Source organism: Arachis hypogaea, chromosome 6 (assembly GCF_003086295.3).
Source record: "Arachis hypogaea cultivar Tifrunner chromosome 6, arahy.Tifrunner.gnm2.J5K5, whole genome shotgun sequence".
Classification (NCBI taxonomy): domain Eukaryota; kingdom Viridiplantae; phylum Streptophyta; class Magnoliopsida; order Fabales; family Fabaceae; genus Arachis; species Arachis hypogaea.
In genome coordinates this window covers 112,962,761-112,986,183 of record NC_092041.1, presented here as the reverse complement: position 1 = coordinate 112,986,183, position 23,423 = coordinate 112,962,761, and the positions used below count along the sequence as shown (strand labels likewise).

General features: G+C 31.2%; 1 protein-coding gene across 1 annotated transcript; it reads right to left on the bottom strand.

The window, feature by feature from the left end:
• Positions 1 to 9,030: 9,030 nt before the first annotated feature.
• LOC112755811 (7-deoxyloganetin glucosyltransferase) lies at positions 9,031 to 12,854 on the bottom strand. Its single transcript, XM_025804105.3, has 2 exons — positions 12,019 to 12,854; positions 9,031 to 10,106 (listed from the first exon to the last, which is right to left on the bottom strand). Exons 1-2 carry the CDS (start codon positions 12,536 to 12,538, stop codon positions 9,160 to 9,162), a joined length of 1,467 nt encoding a protein of 488 aa, XP_025659890.1. The 5' UTR covers positions 12,539 to 12,854; the 3' UTR covers positions 9,031 to 9,159.
• Between the last annotated feature and the right edge of the window lie 10,569 nt (positions 12,855 to 23,423).

The following is a 23,423-nucleotide window of genomic DNA, read 5'->3' as shown; positions in this document are numbered from 1 at the left end:
TTTTGGCTGATGGTCTTAAAACAAACTCAAATTTTATGTGTTATTTTCCTTTTCAAATTTCAGATGGTCTTATGTATTGGGTTTGAAACCAGTGCCCTTTCTTTTCCAAATGGTGTATTCCTGCTTCATTTCTACTAATAAGTCTGCATCAATCGAACAATATTTTTATAAGAACTGTTGAATCTTGAAAAAGTCACCTACATATCACTCTATGTCCCTTTCTAGTTTATAATAATTATTAAAAATTTTCAATAACAAACAGGTCATAGGTAGAATAAATAATCTTAACCTTTTTTTCTTTTGAAATTTAGAAGTTCAATCACAGTTGAAAGTAGTCAAAGATACCACGTTTATTTTGAACTGAAATAAATTCTGTTCAGGACTTCCTATTAGAGCCGTGATCATAACAGAAAAAAAAAACAATGAAATAACACCCAATTTATATATTTTATATTTTTTATAAAAACAAACAAAACACGACACCAAAACATGTCAAAATGAAATATGGTTACTACAAACTCCTAAACTCTGGTTTGAGTCCTCTTGTGTCCATCCAAACATGTAAAAAGGGCACCTAAGAAAGGTATAAGTACCAGAAAAAAGAGATTATTAGTTACCTTTAAATTTGAGGACAAAGAGAGCACCTGCATCAACATCTTTTTGGTGCTCATCAACTTGGTTACAATCATCATGCTTCTCTGCTTCATGTGATATAACACCCAATTGAACTCATGTTTGGTGCAGAAACCTAAACTTACACACATGAACATAGGACATGATAGCTCAAATGAACCTATAGTAACCATCACAGAAACCAATTTAAAACAACCAAAATGAAGATACAGTGAGCCAGTAGAAAATCATTATTAAGCTATAGTAATTAATACCCAAATGAGTTAATAAAGTAGAAAAAAAATGCTCTTGACTAATAACTATATGCGTTCAATTCTTATTTAAAGTGACAGCAAGATAATACATCAAACACACTAAAGTTTTGGCATATAAGTAATGAAAGATTAATGCATCATAGTGAAACTAATATATATGTTTAGCTTTTGATAATGGCAAGAGCTTAGCTCTTGGGGCTGTGACACTAAGCTAGACAAGTTTAAGTAACTAAAATAAGGTAGAATCAAGAGTTAATAAGAGTTAGAAGTCTCTAAAACTCAAAATGATCATTTAGAGTTTGAACCGAATTCGACAGTATTTATTGTAGAAATGGCAATAATTTTCATAAATTTCTGCTCTCAATCTAGACATCCAAAATTAGTGAAAAATAGTTTTTATAAAACTTTGAGAAGTCTATTACATTCTTAAAATTCCAGTCAAACAACACCACCAACAAGATCAACACGATGCACTCTTTCTCTCAGAAAATGAAGCTACAACTTCAAAACATTCACCATATACATGTTTAGCTTTCAAGCTTCCCTTTCCTTTTCTGAAACTGAGATCATTTCCAAAAGGTGAAATTGCAAAGAGGCAGTTAAATGCAGTTAGATAGAAAAATAAAGTGATCAGAAGCATCATCTAATTGCCATAAGAGGGAAATATTACCACACTTGAAGCATTACACAAACATAAAACAGGGTAAATGAAACAAAATGGAGATACTTATTTACGCACCTAGGTTCTTGTCAAGGGTCTTGGTGAACTAGTTCAAAGCTGGTGGAGCCTTCAACCTCTGCTTGAGGATCCTCTTCTTCCTCTGCTCCTCTGATCCCGAACTGCTTAGCATTGTTCTCGACTAACGGGTTCCTCACCTTCTCCTGAAGAAATGCATGAGAATCAAAACAATGAACAATAAAAAAAAAAGACTGAAAACTTAGAGTCATCCTCATGAATCTGACTGCAGAAAAATAAAAGGAGGAGAAACCTACAGCCTTATTCGAAGCTGGAAATGGCGCTTTTCCACCTCGTCAGATGTTAGGGTTTCGACGTTCTTCACGGAAGCGAAGAAGCAGGAAGCGAGCGGCAGCACGGATGGGAGGGCTTCGTCGTTCTTCACGGAAGCGAAGAACCAGGAAGCGGGCGGCAGCGCGGAAAGGAGGGCTTCGTCGTTCTTCAGGGAGGCGAAGAACCAGGAAGCGAGCGGCAGCGCGGAAGGGAGGGCTTCGTCGTTCTTCACGGAAGCGAAGAAGCAGGAAGCGAGCGGCAGCGCGGAAGGGAGGGCGTCGTCGTTCTTCGTTGGAGTGTTGTCATCGCGGTGAGGGCAGGGGTTAGGGCTTTTGAAGAAGGGTTAAGGCGAAAAAATTGAAGACTGGTTAGCTAGGGCTTTCGGAGGGGGAAGCGGTGAGGCACAAAGAAGGAGGAGATTGGTGGTTGCAATTGCCATTGGGGCTTTCGAAGGAGGAGTTAGGGCAGAAGGAGTTAGCTTCTTTTCTCTAAGTGTTAGAATCACGAAGGAGCTGAGTTAGGAGCGTTTTTGTTAATTCGAGCTTTTTTAATTTTTTTTCTGAGGGAACCTTTTGGCCATGCTTTTCAAGCGTGCCAAAAGGCTTGTAGGAAACGGCTACGCTTTTAAAACGCTACAATAACAAATTTCTGTTGCTACACTTTAAAAGCGTGCCAAAATCTCTCTATGGCTACGCTTTATAAGCGTGACAGAAAAAAACGTGGTTAAATCTCACATCAACTGCCACCCTCATAAAAGCGTGGCCATATAGAGATTTCGGCACGCTTTTAAAGCGTAGCAAAAAAAAGCCTGGCAAAATCTCTATTCAAACGCCACCCACACATAAGCGTGGCCATAGCCTACTTTTGGCCACGCTTTTAAAGCGTAGCAAAAAAAAAGCGTGGCCATAGGCCTTTTTTCTTGTAGTGTTTCCAACAAAACATAAAGAATCACACATCCTTATATAATCAGTGTCTAGTGAAAAGATTTAATAACGCAAAACAAAAGGCTATATACACATTTATTTAAAGTCTTCAATTCTTCTTTTTTGGAGGCTTAAGTCTTGGAATTGGACGAACTTCATCAAATTGACAAATTTTGTTGTTGTTCCTAAACTAGTACCCTGCATGAGATTCACTATTGAAGAGGTTGTCAATGGAGAGGATCTTCTTCTTGGTGACAATTTTGAAAGCCTTTTCTTACCAGAATTCTATATGAATAAAATTTGGCATTACACATAAATGAGCATTCACCTAAATTACAAAAACCTAATGATATAAATATTAAGCTACCTGTTGAGACTTGGTATATAGTGGAAGTAACTATGACTACATAAATCTCATTTTAGGGAGATTCACAACAGCCTCTATAGTAGTATTACACCCCTCTCCACCATCATCATTCAAATATACAACTGTGTTATTGTCCTCTAAAACTTCCGACACTGACACTCCATGCTCGAAATATACATTATTCACTCCATCATTTCTCCTATCACAATTCACTATCTCTCTTATTTCCTTGTCATTGTTTAGGTTTTTCAACCCATTCTCCAAGCCTTTTTCAGGAACATGCCACCAACAATGTTTTATGTCATTGTACCCAAACTCTTTATAGTAGTTTTGTATGTAGAAGTCATCTAGAGTATTAGCGTCTAGATTACCTAAACACGCCTTGTTGTATGAAGAATATACCATTATTTCTTCTGTATTTTTTTTTTGAAATCATTCCAATGATAAAATATGATGTCTAACATCTCTTCCATTTGCAAAAAATTCAAAATTAACATTTAATATAAACAGACTTTGTTGGCCTACTAATGCATAATACAAAAACAAAATCAATACCATAAGAACACATATTTTTTCAATTCTATAAATATTGTTTATCCTATTCTTGTTTCATTAAGGTAAAATAGAGCATCCCCACAAAATTCTAACCTACCTTCAAACCCTAGAGACTATAATGACAAAAAAATGAGAAAATCTCAACCACACTAACAACTTACATATAATGAAGAACCAACACTGTATTGAAAATCCAAAGTAAAAAAAAATGGTTACCTTGAATCTGATGAGGATGTCAGAACCTCGTGCTTCTAATGGAGGAGGGAAACAATTAAAAGAGTCTTCAGTCGAATTAGTTCTTTCCTCAACTTTTTTAACCCCGACAACAGAACCCAACGACAACGCTATTGATGAAGAGACGAAGAAGAAGTGGGAGGGTGAAAGAAGAAAAGACGAGTGAAGTGTTTGTATTGAAGATAAAACTGTTTTTTATGCTACATATTATCCAAACGGAGTCGTTTTTTACACACTAGGGTGCCAAACCAAAACGACAACGTTTTGGAGCCATTCAGCATGGCAAAACGAGGCTACGTAAATGCTGCAGTGATGACTCATCATCAGAAATATGTTCAAGGGCCACTATGAGTGTTCAGAATTCTATCTAAAGGACTATTATAAAAAAAATTGAGATCTTAAAGATTACATTAAGTATTTACGCAAATCTCATAAAATATTATGGATATTTACTCTAAAGAGAATTGGTAGCCACCCAATTGCGTAACCTAAAAGTAGTGTGTGTTGTATCATTGGTGTGCCTAGCACAACAAGAGAAATATATTCTGTACTAGAAAAAATTATAAAGAATTTTTTTAAGTATTTAGTTAATACTAAATTTTTTAGAGAAAATTTGAAAGGCCACATTTTTCAATAAATTCTAATTAGTATTTGTCTGTTTTAAGCTTTTAATATTTTGTTACATTTGAGAATATTAATATTAACTGATGATTCAAAATAATAAAATATATTAGTCATGTAGTATTATTAAATTTTTTTATTTTTGGAGAATTTAAAATTTATGATTCAAAATTAAGAATTAAAAAATGTTAATTGACATTGACTAAAAAAATTAGAATTAAATTTTAAAGTGATCCTAAACTTGCAATCAAGTTTTAATTTTGTCTCTCAACTTACAATTATTATAAATTTCACTCTAAATTTAACAAAAGTGACTCATAGTCGTTCTTGAGGTATATTCTGACGAATATTTATGAACAAAATGATGATGTGTACGAAACTGGATAACCAATAACTATATTACGTGACAATTATAATTTGTTAACTTAATTTATCCTAATTAGTAGTTTATAACCCTAATCCCAATTTGACCACCATAAAGGAAAGAAAGAAAGAAATAGAGAGAAAGGAAAAGAAAGAAATAAAGAAAAAAAAAAATTGAGTGAATTTTTTTTAGATATGTTTAGATGGAAAAAAAATAAGAAAGAAAAAAATATTATAAATTATAAAATATATTTAAAAAAATGAAAGGATAATATTAGAAGTAAAGAGAAAAAATAAGTTTTTTTTCCAATGTTAAAGAAAAAAAAATTTGGTAATCCCACTAATTTTTTTCTATTTTTTTTTTTAATTTTTCTCTTCAATCAAATAATAAAAAATAATTTTTTTTTATTTTATTTTCTTTTTTTTTTCTTTCTTTTTATTTTCTCCTCAAACAAACATAGCATCAAAGTCACTCTTATTTCTCGTCTGCTATTGTTAGGTGCATTTGGAAATAGAGATGATGGGTGGAATCTACTGAGGGTTCGACTACGATTTCTGCAACCTCTGCTGAATCTATGATAGAGGCACTGAAAGTGAAGGAGTGGGAAGTGGGAATGTTCCACGATGAAGTTGTTGCTAGTCAATGTATAAGGATAAAGAGGAAACCACCAACAGGACCCCCTAAGCATTATGTAGGACCCTTCGAGTCCCAATTACAGAATGAGGGCAATACGTCCCATAACATTTTGGAAGAGATTGTGTGGAACAAGGATGTAGAAGTTTCATAGGTACTGATAGTTGATTTATTTCATTCTTGGTTTCCTGTGTGTATATATATTCTGAAAGAAAATGCTTTAATGTTGGGTAATATTTTATTTTCAGCTTAAGGAAAGAAAACCGCTCATTTCTCGACAACAAAATTTTGATATGGAAGTAAAATAAGTGATATATTTTAATATGGTAATTTTTGGTGTTTTTTAAAATTGTGGGAGTACACAAATCGGACCATCCGATTTGTGTTAAAAAAGTTGAAAAAAATTCAGAGTACACAAATCGGACCCTCCGATTTATGTTAAAAAAAGTTGAAAAAACTCAGAAGTACATAACTCGGACCATGCGAGTTCTTGGTCATGAAATTTTGCTTCACAAATCGCATGGTCCGATTTGCAGTTGATGAAATTTGAAATCTGAAACATAGAATTCGGACTCTCCGTTTTGTTTGTTCTGGGTAATTTTTTTTTACATTGTGAGGGACACAACTCACAGTGTCCGAGTTCTGCTTTCTCTTATCCCACAACGAGGTGAAGCACCCTCCTCTCCATACGCGAATTCAACACTTTCTTTGGTTCCATATTCAAATTAAAAACTGTCATTTCTCTAAGGAAAGACCTTCAAAATGTTCCTCCTACAAGTGGAATTTTATTGGTGCTTTGAGGGCAGCAAATGAGCGAAGTGGACTTACGAAATTGATAGCCGAAGTGAAGAAGGCTTCGCCAAATAAAGGTGTCTCTTGAGAGAGAATTTTGATCCAGTAAACCCATTTTGTTTCTTTGCTATGTTTTCGGGCCTAAAATTTTTATATTTCTGTTTCTTTATAACACCTTTGGACTTGTTTCATCATAAGTGCTTGCATGTTTGCAATGATAGGTCTTAAACTATTTTATGCTTATGACCAAAAAAAAAAAAAAACTATTTTATGCAGTTATGCTGTATCAATTTCTTCATTTGAGTATCTTAGTTGCGTTTGTTTCTAAAAACATGATAGAACAAGACACTGAAAATAGGACAGGACAATATATTGATGGACAGAGACACAAAATTTTATGTTCTTGTATTCTGTTTGATAATAAACTAGAATCAATTATAAAAATTTAATTTATTTTCATTTTTTTCATTCAAAAAATTTGAGATGAAAAATATAATAATAAAAAATATAATTATGAAAAATTAACAAGAATAATGAAAGAAAAAATAAAAAATAAGTTGTGTCCTTTGTTAGTGTCTCTGTGTCCTTCCTGTCAGAATGGACACAAAATACACTAATTCAGTGTCTCTTAACACATTGTTTCTATCCATGTCTCCTCTACCAAACACGATTTTGTGTTTCAGTGTCCTGTCTCTGTAAACAAACGCAGCCCTTAAACTTTTTGCTTCCTTTATACATTATGAATTATTTTTATTCCTTTGTCATGACCACCAAAATGAGTTGTTTCTTCCCTTTCTACCTCCATCCATCATTACCCTTTCCAAACGCACTTAACAATGGTGGAGGAGAAAAAAGAAAATACCTTCTGATGGGGAATGATATTTTTTGGAACTCAAATTAGGATTAGGATGATAAACTACTAATAGAAACTAAGTTGCGTTAAAAAATTATAATTGTCAAGTAATATAACCATTGTTGTCTAGCATGGCTTCTCTCCATACACATTATCACTCCGATCATAAATATTCGTCGGAATATGCCTCATGGATAACCAAGAGTCATTTTTATTAAGTTTATAGAAAAACTTGTGACAATTGTAAGTTGAGGGAAGAAATTCAAACTCGATTGTAAGTTTAGACTTTGAGATTTAACTTAAAAAATTAATTGATCTAATTCTCTAATTAAACTCACAAAAAAATATTTATTCATAATATTATTGTACTTAATTTAAAATATAAAAAATTATGATGTACTTTTTTGAATAAATTATGTTGTATTATTAATATCAAATCAAGTATATTTAATATTGTAAATTTGTAATAATATAAACTAAAGTACAATGGTTGGTAGTCGTAACTTAATTTCCTAATAAGTACGATTTTGGTCCCTCAAGTTAAGGGTCAGAATCGAAATTGTCTCCAATGTAATTTCCGATTTATAATCATACTTAACGTTTTTTTTCGTATTAAAATTGTCCTTTTAATTAATTTTTTTTGGACAAAAATACCCTTACCACTACCAACACAATTACTTCCTCCATTAGCACCACCACCAACACCATCACCACCACCACAACCACCACCAGCACCAACACCAGTACCACCACCACCACCACCACCACTAACACCAACACCAATACCAACACCAACACCAACACTAACAACCACAACCACAACCACAACCACAACCACCACCAACCACTACCACCACCACCAAGAAAGCAGGAAACAACACCAAACAGAAACAGAAACAACACCAAACAGAAACAGAAAGCAAGAAAGCAGAATCAAGGAGCAAGGCGGAGGCGGCGAGGTGTGAGGCGGCAGAAGCGAGGTGTGTGGCAGCAGAAGCAAGGCGGAGGCGGCGACGTGAGGCGGCGACGCGGAGACGGCAGAAGCGAGGCGGAGGCGGCGAGGCGGACTCCAACAGCAGTGGCTCGCCATCCCCCTCCCCCCTTTCCCCTTCCCCTCCTCCTCCCCCTCTCCCCTTCCTCCCACCCCCACCCCCACCCCGCGTCCTTTCCCTCTTCCCCTTCCCCCTTCGCGCCGCCGTGCCCCTCCCCCCTTTCCCCTTCCCCCTCCTCCTCCCCCTCTCCCCTTCCCCCCACCCCACCCCGCGTCCTTTCCCCCTTCCCCCTTCGCCGCCACCGTCCCCTCCCCCCTTTCCCCTTCCCCCTGCCCCGAACCCGCGTCCCCTTCATTTTCTTCCTCTTCTTCTCCGGCTTCTTCCACTTCCCCTCCTTCCTCTCTTCGCCGCCGGCGCCGTCCCCCCATCCCCCCTTCCCCTTCCCCCTTTCCCTCCCCTCCCCCTTCGTATACCCTTTCCTTCCCCCCCCCCAACCAACGCGTTTTTTTTTTTTTTAATTTTATAATTTTGTTTATTATAGGGGTAGTTTAGGAATAAATTAAAAAATTTTATTAGAAAGGACGATTTTAAATTTAAATACGACTTTAAGGATGATTTTAAATTAAAATATACACGAGAGACGATTTCGATTCTCACCCTCAAGGTGAGAGACCAAAATCGTACTTATCCTTAATTTTTACTTTAAATTTTTTATTCTTTTATATTTTAAAAAAATAACATGTATATATTTAAATATTTGCGTATTTAATTATTAAAAGAATAACTAGAACTTCCAATCATTTATCTAAACTAAATATGCATTTAAAATTTATATTATCGTTAGGACCATGAATGTTTATCCATTACAAAGTACAAATTCCATTAAGAAGGATATGTAATAAGCAAATTCAAACTTCTATATATTGACACTAATTTTTAGCAAATTTGCTCAATAGTGCATCATGAATCACCTTGTCTAAATTCTGAAACGAGGATCCATTTGGGTCAGAAGCAGCATCCTTTGCCAATTTCTTCAACTCTAAAGCCTTTTCTTTCATCTGTTGACCCATTTCCCCATCCATTGACTCCCTCACAAGACTTTCAATTTTCTCCCTCTTAACATCTTCTATCTCCAACCCAATTCCCCATTCATTACAAGAGAATCTACAATTGGTCATTTGGTCCGAAAAGAATGGCCAACATATCATTGTCACACCATTGCACACACTTTCCAATGTTGAGTTCCAACCACTATGTGTCAAAAACACCCCAACTGAAGGGTGAGCCAAAACCTCTTCTTGGGGACACCAATTTGATAATATGCCTCTAACTTTAGTCTCTTCAAGAAATTCATTAGGAAGAATAGCATTTTCACCAGCCACAAGATCTGGCCTAATTACCCACAAGAATCTCTTGTTGCTATTGCCAATTCCCCAAGCAAATTCTATTAAATTTTCATTGGTCATAGTTGTGATGCTACCAAAGTTTATGTACACCACTGAATTTGGTTCTTGTTTGTCTAACCATGTAATGCATTCTTGATCCTCCTTCCAAAGGTTGGATCCAATTTTATTCAATTCATGGTCAGTGATATGGTTCAAGAGAAAATCCATAGGACCAATGGAATAGACAGGTGGCAAACTATTAATGGAGGAGAATGCCTCCAAAATATCACGCTCTAAGGTATCAAATGTATTTATTATGATTGCACAAGCTCTTTGAGATCTCTCCATTTCTCTTAGAAAAAAGTTGAGCATAATATCATTTGGATCTGTGGTTCTGATGAAGCTGGGAATATCTCTCAAACGAATCTCTTTTATTCCGGGGACCCAATCTATTGTAGTTTCCAAATACCCATTTGTGAGATAACTTGAGTCTGCGTTAATATCAAACGCATAATTAAATTTGTCAAAATCATCATAAACTACACAATTTTTTTTTTCCAATAACATTTAGAGAAATTCTTAGGGTCATAAATTTCTAATATTTTTTGTTATTATTTCATCAGTACAAATATTAAATTATTATTTTATTAATTTATGTGTATAAATTTTAAAAAATATAGATAGAAATTATATTGATTTATGTGTGCAAAATTCTAATAAATATATGTGCAAATTATATATTTTTTATATGCAAAATAATATTTATAAATATAGATATAAATTATTACTAATTAAGTACTGATAAAAAATAATAATATTTATGACATATAACATTATTTAAATATTTAAAAAACTATAAAAAATAACCCAATAACAACTAAAATTTACTTTATTTAATATTCATTAATTATTGTCACTAGAATAATTGTACATAAAGTCATAAACCACTATTTTAGACCTAGTTACCAAAACTAGATAGGAGAGACCGATTCGAACAAAAAATCAAGTGAGTAATAAGTAATTGGATCAGAGGAGTAATTATATTAATATGATCAAATTCGGTGAGAACAGGATTGATTGAATCAACCATGCTAACTTTTTGGATCGCGCTTGATGAATTCAGGGTGACATGAAAAGCATGGTCTCCATATCCCATTTATGTTAAAATTGGGCTCCTTGGGAGTCAAACCAGGTTGAATCAACTTGTTCAACCATGCATTTTACATGCATGACCAAAAAATTAAAAAAAAAATAATTATTATAAAATTAGATAAGAATATAATTTAATTTAAACTCAATTTATCAAAATTTGATTTAATTATCTCTAATAAAATAATTTTTAAAAATAAAACTTTAAACGAATAAAATAAATTTAAATTGATTCATAAAACTTTTAAAAGTTTAAAATTATCCATAAAAATATGGTAATTATGTATTTGAAATATTATAATATTTCATTCTGACTTGATTAAACGAATATATTAGTTTCTTAAGCTATTAATTTTCTTAAAAAAAAACTTATTTATTTTGTGTGAAGATATTTTGAATAAAAAATTGATTGAATTATGTATAAGTTACAATACAAAATTATATATAAATAAATTGATTATAACTTCAGCTAAACGTGATTATACATGATGGTAATTGATTAAATAATAATAAAATAGAAAACATAAACATTAAACCTAATAATATAATATGAAACAAATAAATCATATAATCTATTTAACTTTTTGAACAAACTCCCAGTGTTTTCATCGATATCGAATCTAAACAAAATTAGACTACAGTGTAATTTTCTTGTTTTTTAGAAGGGTGTTTTCAATTCTTTTCTTTTAGGTTTACGTACTATTTTAAGTATTTGATTTTTATTTGCACATATAGGACAAAAACAATTAAACTTAAATTTAATTTGTGATAAACTTAATTATTCTATAACACTTCGAAAGTACGAAAACTATACTTTTTTAATAATATTTATTAACTAAAATTTTTTTGCTGGATAATATTAAACTAAACAAATAATAAAACATTACTAAACAAGAATATTTTATTAAATAAAGAAGTAAAAAATTTCAAATTAAAATATGAAAAACTTTTAGAGATTACTAATTTTTAGTATTTTTTCTATTATTTGATTAGTATAAATATTAAATTGTCTTTGACGTATAAATTTTATTAATTTATGTATATAAATTTTAAAAAATATAATTACAAACAATACTAAATTATGTATATAAATTTTAATAAATATAAATATAAATTATATATTTTTTGTGTATAAAATTTTTATAAATATAAATATAAATTATTATTAATTAAATATTAACAAAAAATTAATAATATTTACTAACCACGTGGTATTACTCTTAAAATATTTAAGAGATAGAAGATAAAAATTACCTTTGAGGGGTACTAAGCCTTTACGAAGAAGCTGAGAATATTGTATGCAACATGTGAACGAAGAAGCACTTGCTGTCCAGAAAACGGCCACAGGGATTCCCAATTCTTGAGCAGCATCAACTCCAAAACTCATCACAGCATCGCACACTATGCAACTAACACCAGGAACAACTTGGTCGCCGCAATTATTATCATTCAGCTTCAAAATGAGGTTCTTCAAGTGTGGCAAACAACTTGTTGCTGTGGACTTACACAAAGAAGGTATATCCTGCGTTGCATCCCCATGATTAGGGTCCACAGGTAGACCATCGGGGATGGTTTCGAATCGGAAGGAGGATAGACTTTTCAGTGAGTCGGAGCCTCTCGATTTCAGAAGGCGGTTGTGATTGTATTCAGTGTTAACGAAAGTGATGTGGAAGCCTTTGTGGTGAAGAAGCTTTGCTAGTTTTAGGGTTGGGTTTATGTGACCTTGTGCTGGGTATGGAATTAATACAGCATGGGGTTTTTCCCAAGAAACCATTATCTTGCTTCTTATTAATGGTAACTAGTAAGTTGTCTTCCTAGCACAAGAATTTACAAGGGAGAAAAATATATAGAGATATATAGACAGGGATAGATGGTGTGCTTATAATTACTGTGAAAAATTTCACATATTTATTACTTAGCCTCCAATAATATTGTCACATATCCATCGTATGAGTTTTATGTCCATTCTTTCTATAATGAATGAGAAAATTTGCTTAACCATGATGCAGAGAAAAAATAAAAGAAAAGAAAATGGTTATTAGAGCCAAGTTACTTTCTCTATGTGTTTGTCAGTTTGTGTGTGATCATATATTCAAGTATACATTAAAATTAGCCACTAAAATTAATCATTGATATAAAACACATATTAAAATATAAATATACATTAAAAATAAATATATATATATATATATATATATATATATATATATATATTAATGACTAATTTTAATGTATAAATAATATTTTTGTCATATACTATATACATATTTACTATGGTGTTTAAAAATTATTGCTTAATTACTAAAAAATTAAATGTTTAATTTTCAATTTAAAATTAAAATATAAAGGTTAAAAATTATTATAAAAAATAAATTAAACAAAAATAAAACACTAAATAAAAAACACCACAAAATTAGTCTTCTATATGTCTTTAAATATCTAAATACTATAGTCTTGTGTGAAAAGAAAGTTTCTATATATATTGTGTAAATGCATTGTTTTCTCGAAAAGTAAAAAGAACTTAACTGTACTTTTGGATCCTAACTTAAGATGAAATAAGGTAATTATTCTGATAATCTACAAAAACTTTTTGTCTTTAAATTTCTTCAATTTCCTCTATATATACTTCATATATAGTTACTCAGTCACGCTTGGGTATCCTCCTTTCACTTTCAGCTGACTCACGCTTGGTTGAATGATTGGTGTAGAAGAGATTAAGCATTGCTGAGAAATAGTGCTCATGACTCATGAGCAAGAGATTAAAGCACAAGATTCTCTACGACGAATCAGACAGTGACAAAATATATCTTATATATGTATGTACTTTTTGTTAAATATATATTCGTTGTATATTTTTATTCAAAAATATTTTATGAATACTAAATTAATTATCAAATATTCATCATATATTTTTGAATTAGATATTCTAAAATAAAAAATTTAATCACCATTAATTTTATAATTTATATAAAACGTACATCTCATTATTTTAATTCATTAAAAATATTTGGTAACTAAAATAAATTAATCAGATAAAACAAATTTTAACTTTTTCTTTTTATTTCTCTAACATTATCATCATTAATTCATATATATAATTAGACATTTTCAACCAAAGTTGCCCACTTGCATTATTGTGCCCACTCACTACAAAAAACACGTTAATTTGTGGAATTTTTTTTATTTGCGACAGTTTTTAACTCTCACAAATTGCGTAATGGTGCGATTTAGTAAAATGACGTAATTAAGTATCGTGCAATAAATTATGAAAGTTTTTTAAGAACCGACTCTATTTTGAACTTCAAATATCGGCAGTTTTTTACCTTCCGCTGTTTGCGGCAATTTCAACTAAATTGCATTGATTTCCAAAGACATTCAACGGTCCTGTGTTGTGGCGGTTTTGATTCAGGTTATGGGGGTTTTAAACCCCTGCCAATATCATATACTTAAAACAGTTTTTTTTGTTGAGAGTTGTGAACTTCTGCAATTTAAAATGTGCTGCCAAAATATTTATACTATGCATATATATAGTTTTTTCTTATTTTATAAAATATTAATTAAATACAGAATTTAATAAAAGTAAAATTCTCTAAAGTATAAATATACTACACCAAATTATTATTATAATGTCATGATGTATTCGGCCAACAAATTGTGTAACTATGCTAGCTCTGCAAAAAAAATCAATTACCTTTACAACACTGCTAACGATAGCCATCCATGCTGAGTAACAGCGTGTGGATCGAGCTTCGTTTTTTGCAAAGTGAAGAGAAGTCTCTATCAATACTTCCTCTATTTGCATCGCGAGCAAAGTTCACGTGTTAGCTCCGGTGACAGTGCAGATATTGGGTACCAATAAGCAGAGAGATGGATGGAGAGAGATCTGATAAAAGAAGAGAATGAGTTTTATTTATTTTCATGCCCTTATCCTTTCACTGCGCCATATAATATGACACTTCTTTTTTTAGCTCAGAACCCATACATAATGTTTTTTTTTTTAATTTTGGACAGCTTCAGGCCCCATTACCAGTCCTCAATTGACCGAACCCACAATCCAACTGTCTGAATCTGAAAAAAAGAAAAATAACGCCTCACCTTCATTCTCCATGACTGGTGCTGCTGTTATTCATTATGCTTAAAGAAGATTTAAAATTATTTGGCAAATAAACAGTTAAATAATTAATTTCCACCCAAAGGTGGGCCCAAGAAAACCAAAAAGACATATATGTAAATGAACAAAAACATATGGGCTATCTATATGCATATGCTCGAATAATGGCTATTCAATTTTCTTTTAAATTGTCATTTAGGGTTCGGAAGAAGGAAAGACTGTAACTCCTCCACACATATAATAACCATTTAGGCATCTCTTTATTTAGTGACTAACTAATTAAAAGGAAAATAAGCAAAGCAAAAAAAAGAGAGAAAGAAGTTTCAGCAGAGGTACATAATAAGAGTTTGCGCCAATAACATCTTTCTTGAGATCCATCTGAAGAGCAAATCAATAAGTTCGAACCATCCATGTGAAATGTCATCTCCATCTGAATTCTAACAGTCTCTCTTAATACTAAGAGAAACTAAAAAATTTCTTTTTTTTATTATTCTAATACAATCTCTTTCGTAGTAAGAGGAAAAAATCGTTGATCTCTTCTCCAGTGCTGAAAAGATGATTAACAATATCACAAAATTAGATGGCGGTGCATGCAGATAGGAATGATGCCAACAGGTAAAAAATTGAACTCTCGTTGATCCTTATTTTGCATGTCTATAAGAAAATGAACATACAGTAGCATTCAATTGGTAGATGACATAGAAACATACTACACTAAATTGGTAAAATTGCTAGTCCCCTTGTCCCATATTTAGGGAAAAAGTCTTCAAATCATACAAACTTAATTAGGTTTCATAGGTCACAGTTTTAACCCTTTTTAACCAATAACAAAGCCATGAAAACTTGATAGGCTATACATCCTTAGAGACCTCTTTTTATCAGTTAGAAAATTTTACAGATTTTGTTTTAACGGATTCAACTCATCATTAAATGGTCAAACTCTATTTTAAACTCAGTATAAAAAGGTAACTTCATAAAGAAATTGACAAACAAAATTTATTTTAAGTACTTAAAAATAAAGATTCATCAAAAGGATAGATGATATTTAACCCAATTGAACAAAAAAGAATTCTTAAGAATTTCATTTTTTGAGTAGTATTTATATATATATAACTTTTTATGTAGCTGTTTTAAAAATAATTTTTTTCCGAATCAAATAACAGATATTTAGCACAAGATTCATGAAATAACTGTACTCATTAATAATTTATCATGTACCAAAAGTATTGTTAATTTTTTTTATATGATTAATTATAATTATTGTTTAATTAACTATTTTTTATATGTCATATTTTATTAAACTTGGCTTGGGTTAAAGTAACTTATGTCATTGGTTGACTCTAAATCTTTCAATTCAGATTTCTTTACCACTCTATTCATTTACCAAAAGCACTGAAACTAATTATGGTATCTACAATTTGTATTTAGTTTCAAAATAATCATCCGACGATCACATTCCATAAATGATGTTTGTAATCTATATGTTATTGTCATAGCCAACTTTTTTTTTTTTTTTGCTCTTATAAAGCTTAAATATATCAATCAAAAATGACTATTTACTTTAGGTAGTACGGGTCTATTTCTTAGAATACAAATAATCGAAGTCTCACTAACCTATTATGGTGTTATTATATTCTCTCAGGAGGTTTATGGCAACCCAAGAACACTGGATTAAAATTAAAGAAGAGACTTTGAGGTTTCGACTATACGATGGGCAGGTAACCAAATACATATAATATTATGTTTTGTATTAAATAGCTTGTGAGGGAAAATATTTAATTTTAGATGTAATATGTAATACATGGAGACAGAACTCTGCCACCACATATTTTGTAGCAATTTATGGCCACCAATTAGGGTCCTCATGCTACGCAATTGATGAATGGGATAATTGTCTGGTGTTGGATCTAAAAAGTAAAACTAAACAGAAAGTCATAACTAAGGGTTCAATTGAGCTGATTAGAGATTCCTATTTTGTTAAAAGAAGGACTACTATACAGTTTACCTATGCAGATTTTGGGATATTTTTTATTCCACTGTGCAATGAAATAAACCAACCTATTAAAATTGTTCTAGATAAAAATTTTTATGTAGGGACGATTGGACCAAAATATACTACACAATGTAGAAAGAGCATTTCATCTAAAGTACAACAGCAACAGTGATACCTCATCACCTGATATTATGGTACTATCTGGATCCGAATCATCTGAGCTTCAGGACTCGTCAGATAAGGATGAAGATTCAACAATGGAAGGTAATAGCCCTAATAATCCAATAATTATGTGTGATCAAAACAATTCATTAGTTAAGTTGAGCGAACAAAGTTCTGAAAAAGAAGAAATACCTGACAACGGATAATGTGACACTTAATTTTTATATTCACCCATAAATTTTATTTCTGGATAACATTATTGAACTATATTTTAGAATGGAGACTAACAGTTTAAAGTATCCACAAGTAGATACACTCCATATGCTTACTATAGGAAGACCCTGACACGTGCTGACCTGACTGGAAGTAGATTGGCAAGTTGATTCTAAATAATTCATCTTAATTTTATGCAAACACGTCAAATTCTAGTTATGCATTTATGATAGATAATCTTAACAAATTCTTCCTAAACACTAACAATAGTTCATTTGTTGCAGTACTTGAGTGTTAATTTTGCTGCACATCTTATTCCATTTGGACATGGTTCGATTTGGCAGATCATTGGTTCACCTTCTAGCAGAGACAACAACGTCTTTTTTTTTCATCTACTCAGAAGTGAAGGGAGAAATAAAGAGTGAAAGTTCGGGGTTGAATGGACCAAATGTTGTCAAATGTATAAGTTGAAGGCCAAGGACAACATTATCCTGAAGCTGGATTCCCTGCGGATCCGCCAGATAGATCTGGTAATTGAAAGATTTTAAAGCATATGGGTGATTGGGATCTTAACCTTTACCTTGACCATATTTTAAACTATGTCATTAAGTGTATTGTTCATATTTTACCTTATTATCCATAACTATATGAGAATCCCTATTTTAAATATGACCAACAATGGCAACTAATAACTGGTCTCTACATTAACTCTATATTATAATGAGTAAAATATACATAATGTATATGCTAAGATATACATTTGGTTTACTCATTATAATATAGAGTTCATGTAGAGACCATTTGTTAGTTGTCATTGTTGATCATATTTAAAATAGGGGTTCTCATATATAGTTATGGATAACAAGGCAAAATATGAAAAATACACTTTATGACATAGTTCAAAATATGGTCAAGGTAAAGTTTAAGATCCCAATCACCCACACGTTTTAAAATTTTTCAATTATCAGATCTATCTGGCGGTTTCGCAGGGAATCCAGCTTCAGGATAATGTTGTTCTTTGCCTTCAACTTATACATTTGACAACATTCGGTCTATTCAACCTCGAACTTCCACTCTGTATTTCTCCATTCACTTCTGAGTAGATGAAAAAAAGACGTTGTTGTCTCTGCTAGAAGGTGGACTAACGATCTACTAAATCGAACCATGTCCAGATGAAATAAGATGTACAGTAAAATTAACACCCAGGTACTACAACAAACGAACAATTGCTAATGTTTAGGGAGAATTTATTAAGGTTATCTATCATAAATGCATAACCAAAATTTAACGTATTTGCATAAAGTTGAGATAAATTATTTAAAATCAACTTACGTTAAAATCTTAAGAGAGTGAAGCAAAAAAAGGTAAGAAGAGGGGAATTAAATTTTGGAAAAAGAAAAAGATTTTTCGTCTGCCAAATTGTGTGGAGAAATTCTTTTTAATTTAAGAGGTTGTTAAAAACCTACTATTTAAAATTAAAGTTTTCGATAATAAATTTTTTAATAAAATAAAAGAGAATGTTTTATTTTTAAATTCAAATTTATAAAATTTTTTAAAAATCTCCGTTAACAAATTTCTACAATTTATTTTTTTTTTTTTTGTAGTGAGTACTACTAAACCTATGAAATTAAATGGGGACTTTGATCTAGATGCCACATGTGACCTATTGCTTTTTCATAGTGTTCCCTTTTTTAGTTCTAGTTAAATTAATTTCCCAACACTGAAAAAAAAGGAAATTATTATCACATTACACCTTTAAAGTGTTAAATAATTTAGAATTTAAATTTTAAAATAAAAATATATAAAATTAAAAATATATATAAATAAATAAAAAAATGTATTTAAAATTTAAAGATAAAAATAAATACAAGATAATAAAATAGAAATAAAAAAAATTTGTAACCAATTCTCATCCTGCCAACTTTCTTTAAAATTAGCTCATTATTTTTTGTTTATTTTCGGATATTTCTTTTTGCATATTTTTGGAATATTCTTTTCTTTGTATTTCTTGATGTTTCTTATTGATACATTAATAAAAATAATTAAATTGATACATTATTTATTTTTTGTTGACTTTTATAGTGTATTTTTGAATTTTTTTTTTGTACTTTTTAGATGTTTTCTACCAATACATTAATGTATATGCAGGAGAAATAATAATAGCATGCTGAAACAAAAGAAAGAAGTGAAGATGAAAGATAGTTGCACGCGACAACAATGAAAAACGGTGGCAGTATGGAAGAGGATATCTTTGGAGATGACGGTGAAGGCTGGGTTTAGAGGTTGTCCCCAAAAAAGTCTCCAAAGAATGAACAATTGTGATGACAAGGATATTAATGATGAGGATAAACAGCGATAAGGGAGAGTGTAAAAGAAAGTATTTTTTTATTTTCTTACTGATACATTGTTGGGAATAAGAAGTATGACCACAATCCAATCAATCATGTATCAAATAATTTGTTATTATTATTATATTAAAATGTTAATATAATAAGGTCCTTGATTAAATTTAGAGATTTATCATTGTGATAGTGATCATAATATTGAGAGATAAATCTTTTATAATTTAATCTAAATTGTTCTTGGTCATAGGATTATTAAAAAAAAGGACATTAATAATCCGGAAAGATCAATATATATATAATGGTCTTCATTGGATGAATATTAATAGTTCTCATTTATTAAATTATATATATAGATGGTGCATATAGAGATATGACCATTGAACTGGCTCAGTCTGAGAATTCCTAATGGTTATAATTACCGTATATTTGTCAATAGGATATTCTCAAGATGAACATAGTAATAGAGTTTCCTTTGACATGCAACTGTCATAGTAATTAACAATGTATTTATTATACTTTGATTCCGGACACCTAATACCCTAGGGTGCTAGTTGAATGGATATTGGGTATAATTTAAATACTTGTAGAATTAATGATTAGTCAATAAGGAATCCATCAACTCTCGGTAAAGAGTTTAAGCTCTATGATTATAATGACTGAGATGAATAAAATCTTGGCCAAGGAGATTGAATGAATGAAGAAATGAGTTTCTTAGGTCATTCACAGTTCATTATAATAATGATAACAAGTTAGAGTTTGACAATTAAACCATACTTTAAGGGTTAACCAAGAGTTGGAAAGATGGAAGGAATTATACTTTGTTCTTCTGAGGTTCTTAGTAAAAATATATTACTTCATAATATCGGGTCGTTGATGAGTGTTGCTAGACGCCAACCTTGATTAGTAAATTTAGTATGACTAATTTACTACCTGCTTAGTATTGAACCTATGGGGTCACACACTAACGAGTGTTCTAACCTTTGCTGTAGAATTATTTAATTATTATTTTGATTTGATCAAATAAATAATTATATTAATTCAAATGAAATATTATTATATTCTTTGCTAGTACTAAGAATATAATAATAGTATGATAATTGAGAATATTATATGAGATTTGAGAATAATTAGTTATTCTATTTCTAAACTTGAATTCTAAATTTGGATGAGATCCTAACTAATTTTGTTTCAAATTGAGTTATGATATGATTCATAAATTTGAAAGATTCAAGTTTAAAATAACAAGATATGATTTAAATTTGAATTGAGAATCAAATTTAAAATTAGTAACAAGTCTCATACTATATATATGTATGCCAAGAGTAGAGGAAAAATGAGAATAAAACGAGAATAAAACACAAGGATTTTTTTCCTTTACCTCTACACACATAAACGTATGTGAGCCTGATTCTTGGAAAAGAATTTTATGGCGTGCAAAGAGTTGCAAGAGGTTTCTCAATTTATATCAGATGTCCATTGGTCAAGGAGTTGACAGCAAATGTTGGTCTCGGTGTGGATACGCATAGAGTCTTCGTACAATCGAAGAATAAAGTTTTTACTAAAGCGTCTATAGGTATTTAGATCTGATCTATATATTGTTTATTATTGGAATAAAGTTTAAGCACAAAATAAATCTTTAGGATTACCTTCTTTTCTTCCGTTTCGTGTTATGAACACATGGTAATCCTTCATACATTAATAAAAATAAACTGATACATTTATTTTTTGTTGACTTTCGAATATTTAATTTCTTATAGTGTGGTTTTGAATTTTTTTTTCTATACTTTTGGATTTTTTTTTCGGATACATTAATGTATATGCAGGAGAAACAATAACAGCAAAAGTTGAAATAAAAGAGAAAAGCGAAGATGAAAGATAGTTGCACACAACAATGAAAAATGGCGGCAAGATCGAAGAGGATGTCTTTGGAGATGATGGTGAGAACTGGGTTTTTTCTGGAGAGGCTGTTCTCAAAGAGATCTCCAAAGATTGAACAATTGTGACGGCAAAAACATCGATGATGAGGACAGACAGTGACAAATATAAGAGAGTTTTAAAGAAAAGATTTGGATGGTTTTTTAGGTGTTGAGAGAGAGAGTATGAGAGAAGTTATGGCGATGGCGATGGCGACGACAATTATTTCAACAACAATGAAAGACGGCGGCAAGTGAGAAAGTGAGAGAAAGAATTTTAGATGATTTTTCATTATTGAGAGTGAGAATTTGAATACATGAAAAAAAAAGAGGAAAATAAAAGGATAGTGCGATGTATGAAATTTTTTTTTTTATGATATTTAAAGAATGATTATTTTTTATGTAAAATAAATTAAATAGCCTTTCATTTTAAATATTACTCACAAATTCACACATCTATTTACACACATACAATTATATATAGGTTTTTATATTCCACTAGGTTAAACCATGTTTTAAACCCGAATACGGTTATATGGAGATCAGATCATCAACAAATCTACTATTTGTGCCAATCTTTATCCGCATAGAATGATTGTTTAAATATTTTTGGATTTTTTTTATTTATGGACTTGATTTTAGCTTAATAAATTATTGACTAATGTTGGTTAAAACATAGTTAATTGTCTAACATAATTGTACGAATAAAAACATTTATCTTTTGTTTTTGTATCGTCGTTGTGGTTGTCGAAGTAAAGCCTGACAAAGTCACAAGCAAGTCCAAAAAGAATAGAAAGAAAAAAGTCCGTTCCCATATTTTGTCGTGGAGGAATATTACTCTCCATCCCTATTTTTTATGGGGTCCCATTTTTCGCGGGGACCCCATTCTCCATCTACATAATAGTTCTAATTAATTATTAATTTTTATATGAATAGAGCTGCAAGTATCTATCTTATACAAAAATGGTAAGATTTTATATAAAAAATCTAAATGACACGATGGTGACTTATTTCGAAATGACGCAATGGGGGACGCAATGACGAGCCAAGGACAAAGCAGTGGATGAAGTATGTACAGCGTTAGGGATCTCTGAATTGAAGAAGGGTTATACAAATAAAAATTAGGAGTTTTGGGTTTCTATATATATATGTGTGTGAGAAATGACTAAAAAACATATATGAGAAATAAACTATTAAGGATAATTCAGGAAATTCATAAATTTTGGGGAATAGTGGGGACAGAACAGAGATCCCCGCTCGGGTCCCTACGCCTGCTTCGGAGGAATTTTGTCTCTCATCCCATCTCCGCAGAAAAAATTTTCCACAATCGAATCCCCGTTCAGGGCAGTTTCTGCAGAAATCTCCACGTTTCGGAGAGTTTTGCCATCCCTACCTATGAGACTCAACAATATCACACAATATGTGAGTGTATGACCATCTCAAAGAACATAAGCATGCTCATATACTTATCATCATTTATTGGCTACACGGCTTATAGCGGCGTGAAGGAGGGGAGAGACAGGGTCTTCATTTTGAAAGAAAGAAACAGAGTGAGAAAGGACATGTTGTCAAGAAGAGAAGAAAAGGGAAAAATGACAGTTTTAATTTGATCTTATTAAATTAATAAATTACTTTACTTTTTATAAAATATTAGTATATTGTTTTTAGTATAAAAATAAATATTAGAATATAATTTATTAGTTATATTGTATTTTTTTTATTTAAAATATTTATTTTTATAGAAAATTTACATTAATTTTATCAGATTTAATGATATATTTTATTAATTGTTAAAATATTTTTGTATTACTGAAATAATTAATTGTATATCTATTATTTTAATAGTAAAAATTTTTATTAGACTAGGTCTTGTAAATTTTTTTTTCTTTTTTTAGGCGTTTTCCTGTGATAAAAATTTTAAT

Bases quoted from the DNA above. Each gene is read 5' to 3' on its own strand.
- LOC112755811 (XM_025804105.3), bottom strand. From the start codon at position 12,538: ATGGTTTCTTGGGAAAAACCCCATGCTGTATTAATTCCATACCCAGCA. The intron at 10,107-12,018 runs GTAATTTTTATC...ATATTAACGCAG, and splicing joins AGGCTTAGTACCCCTCAAAG to ACTCAAGTTATCTCACAAAT.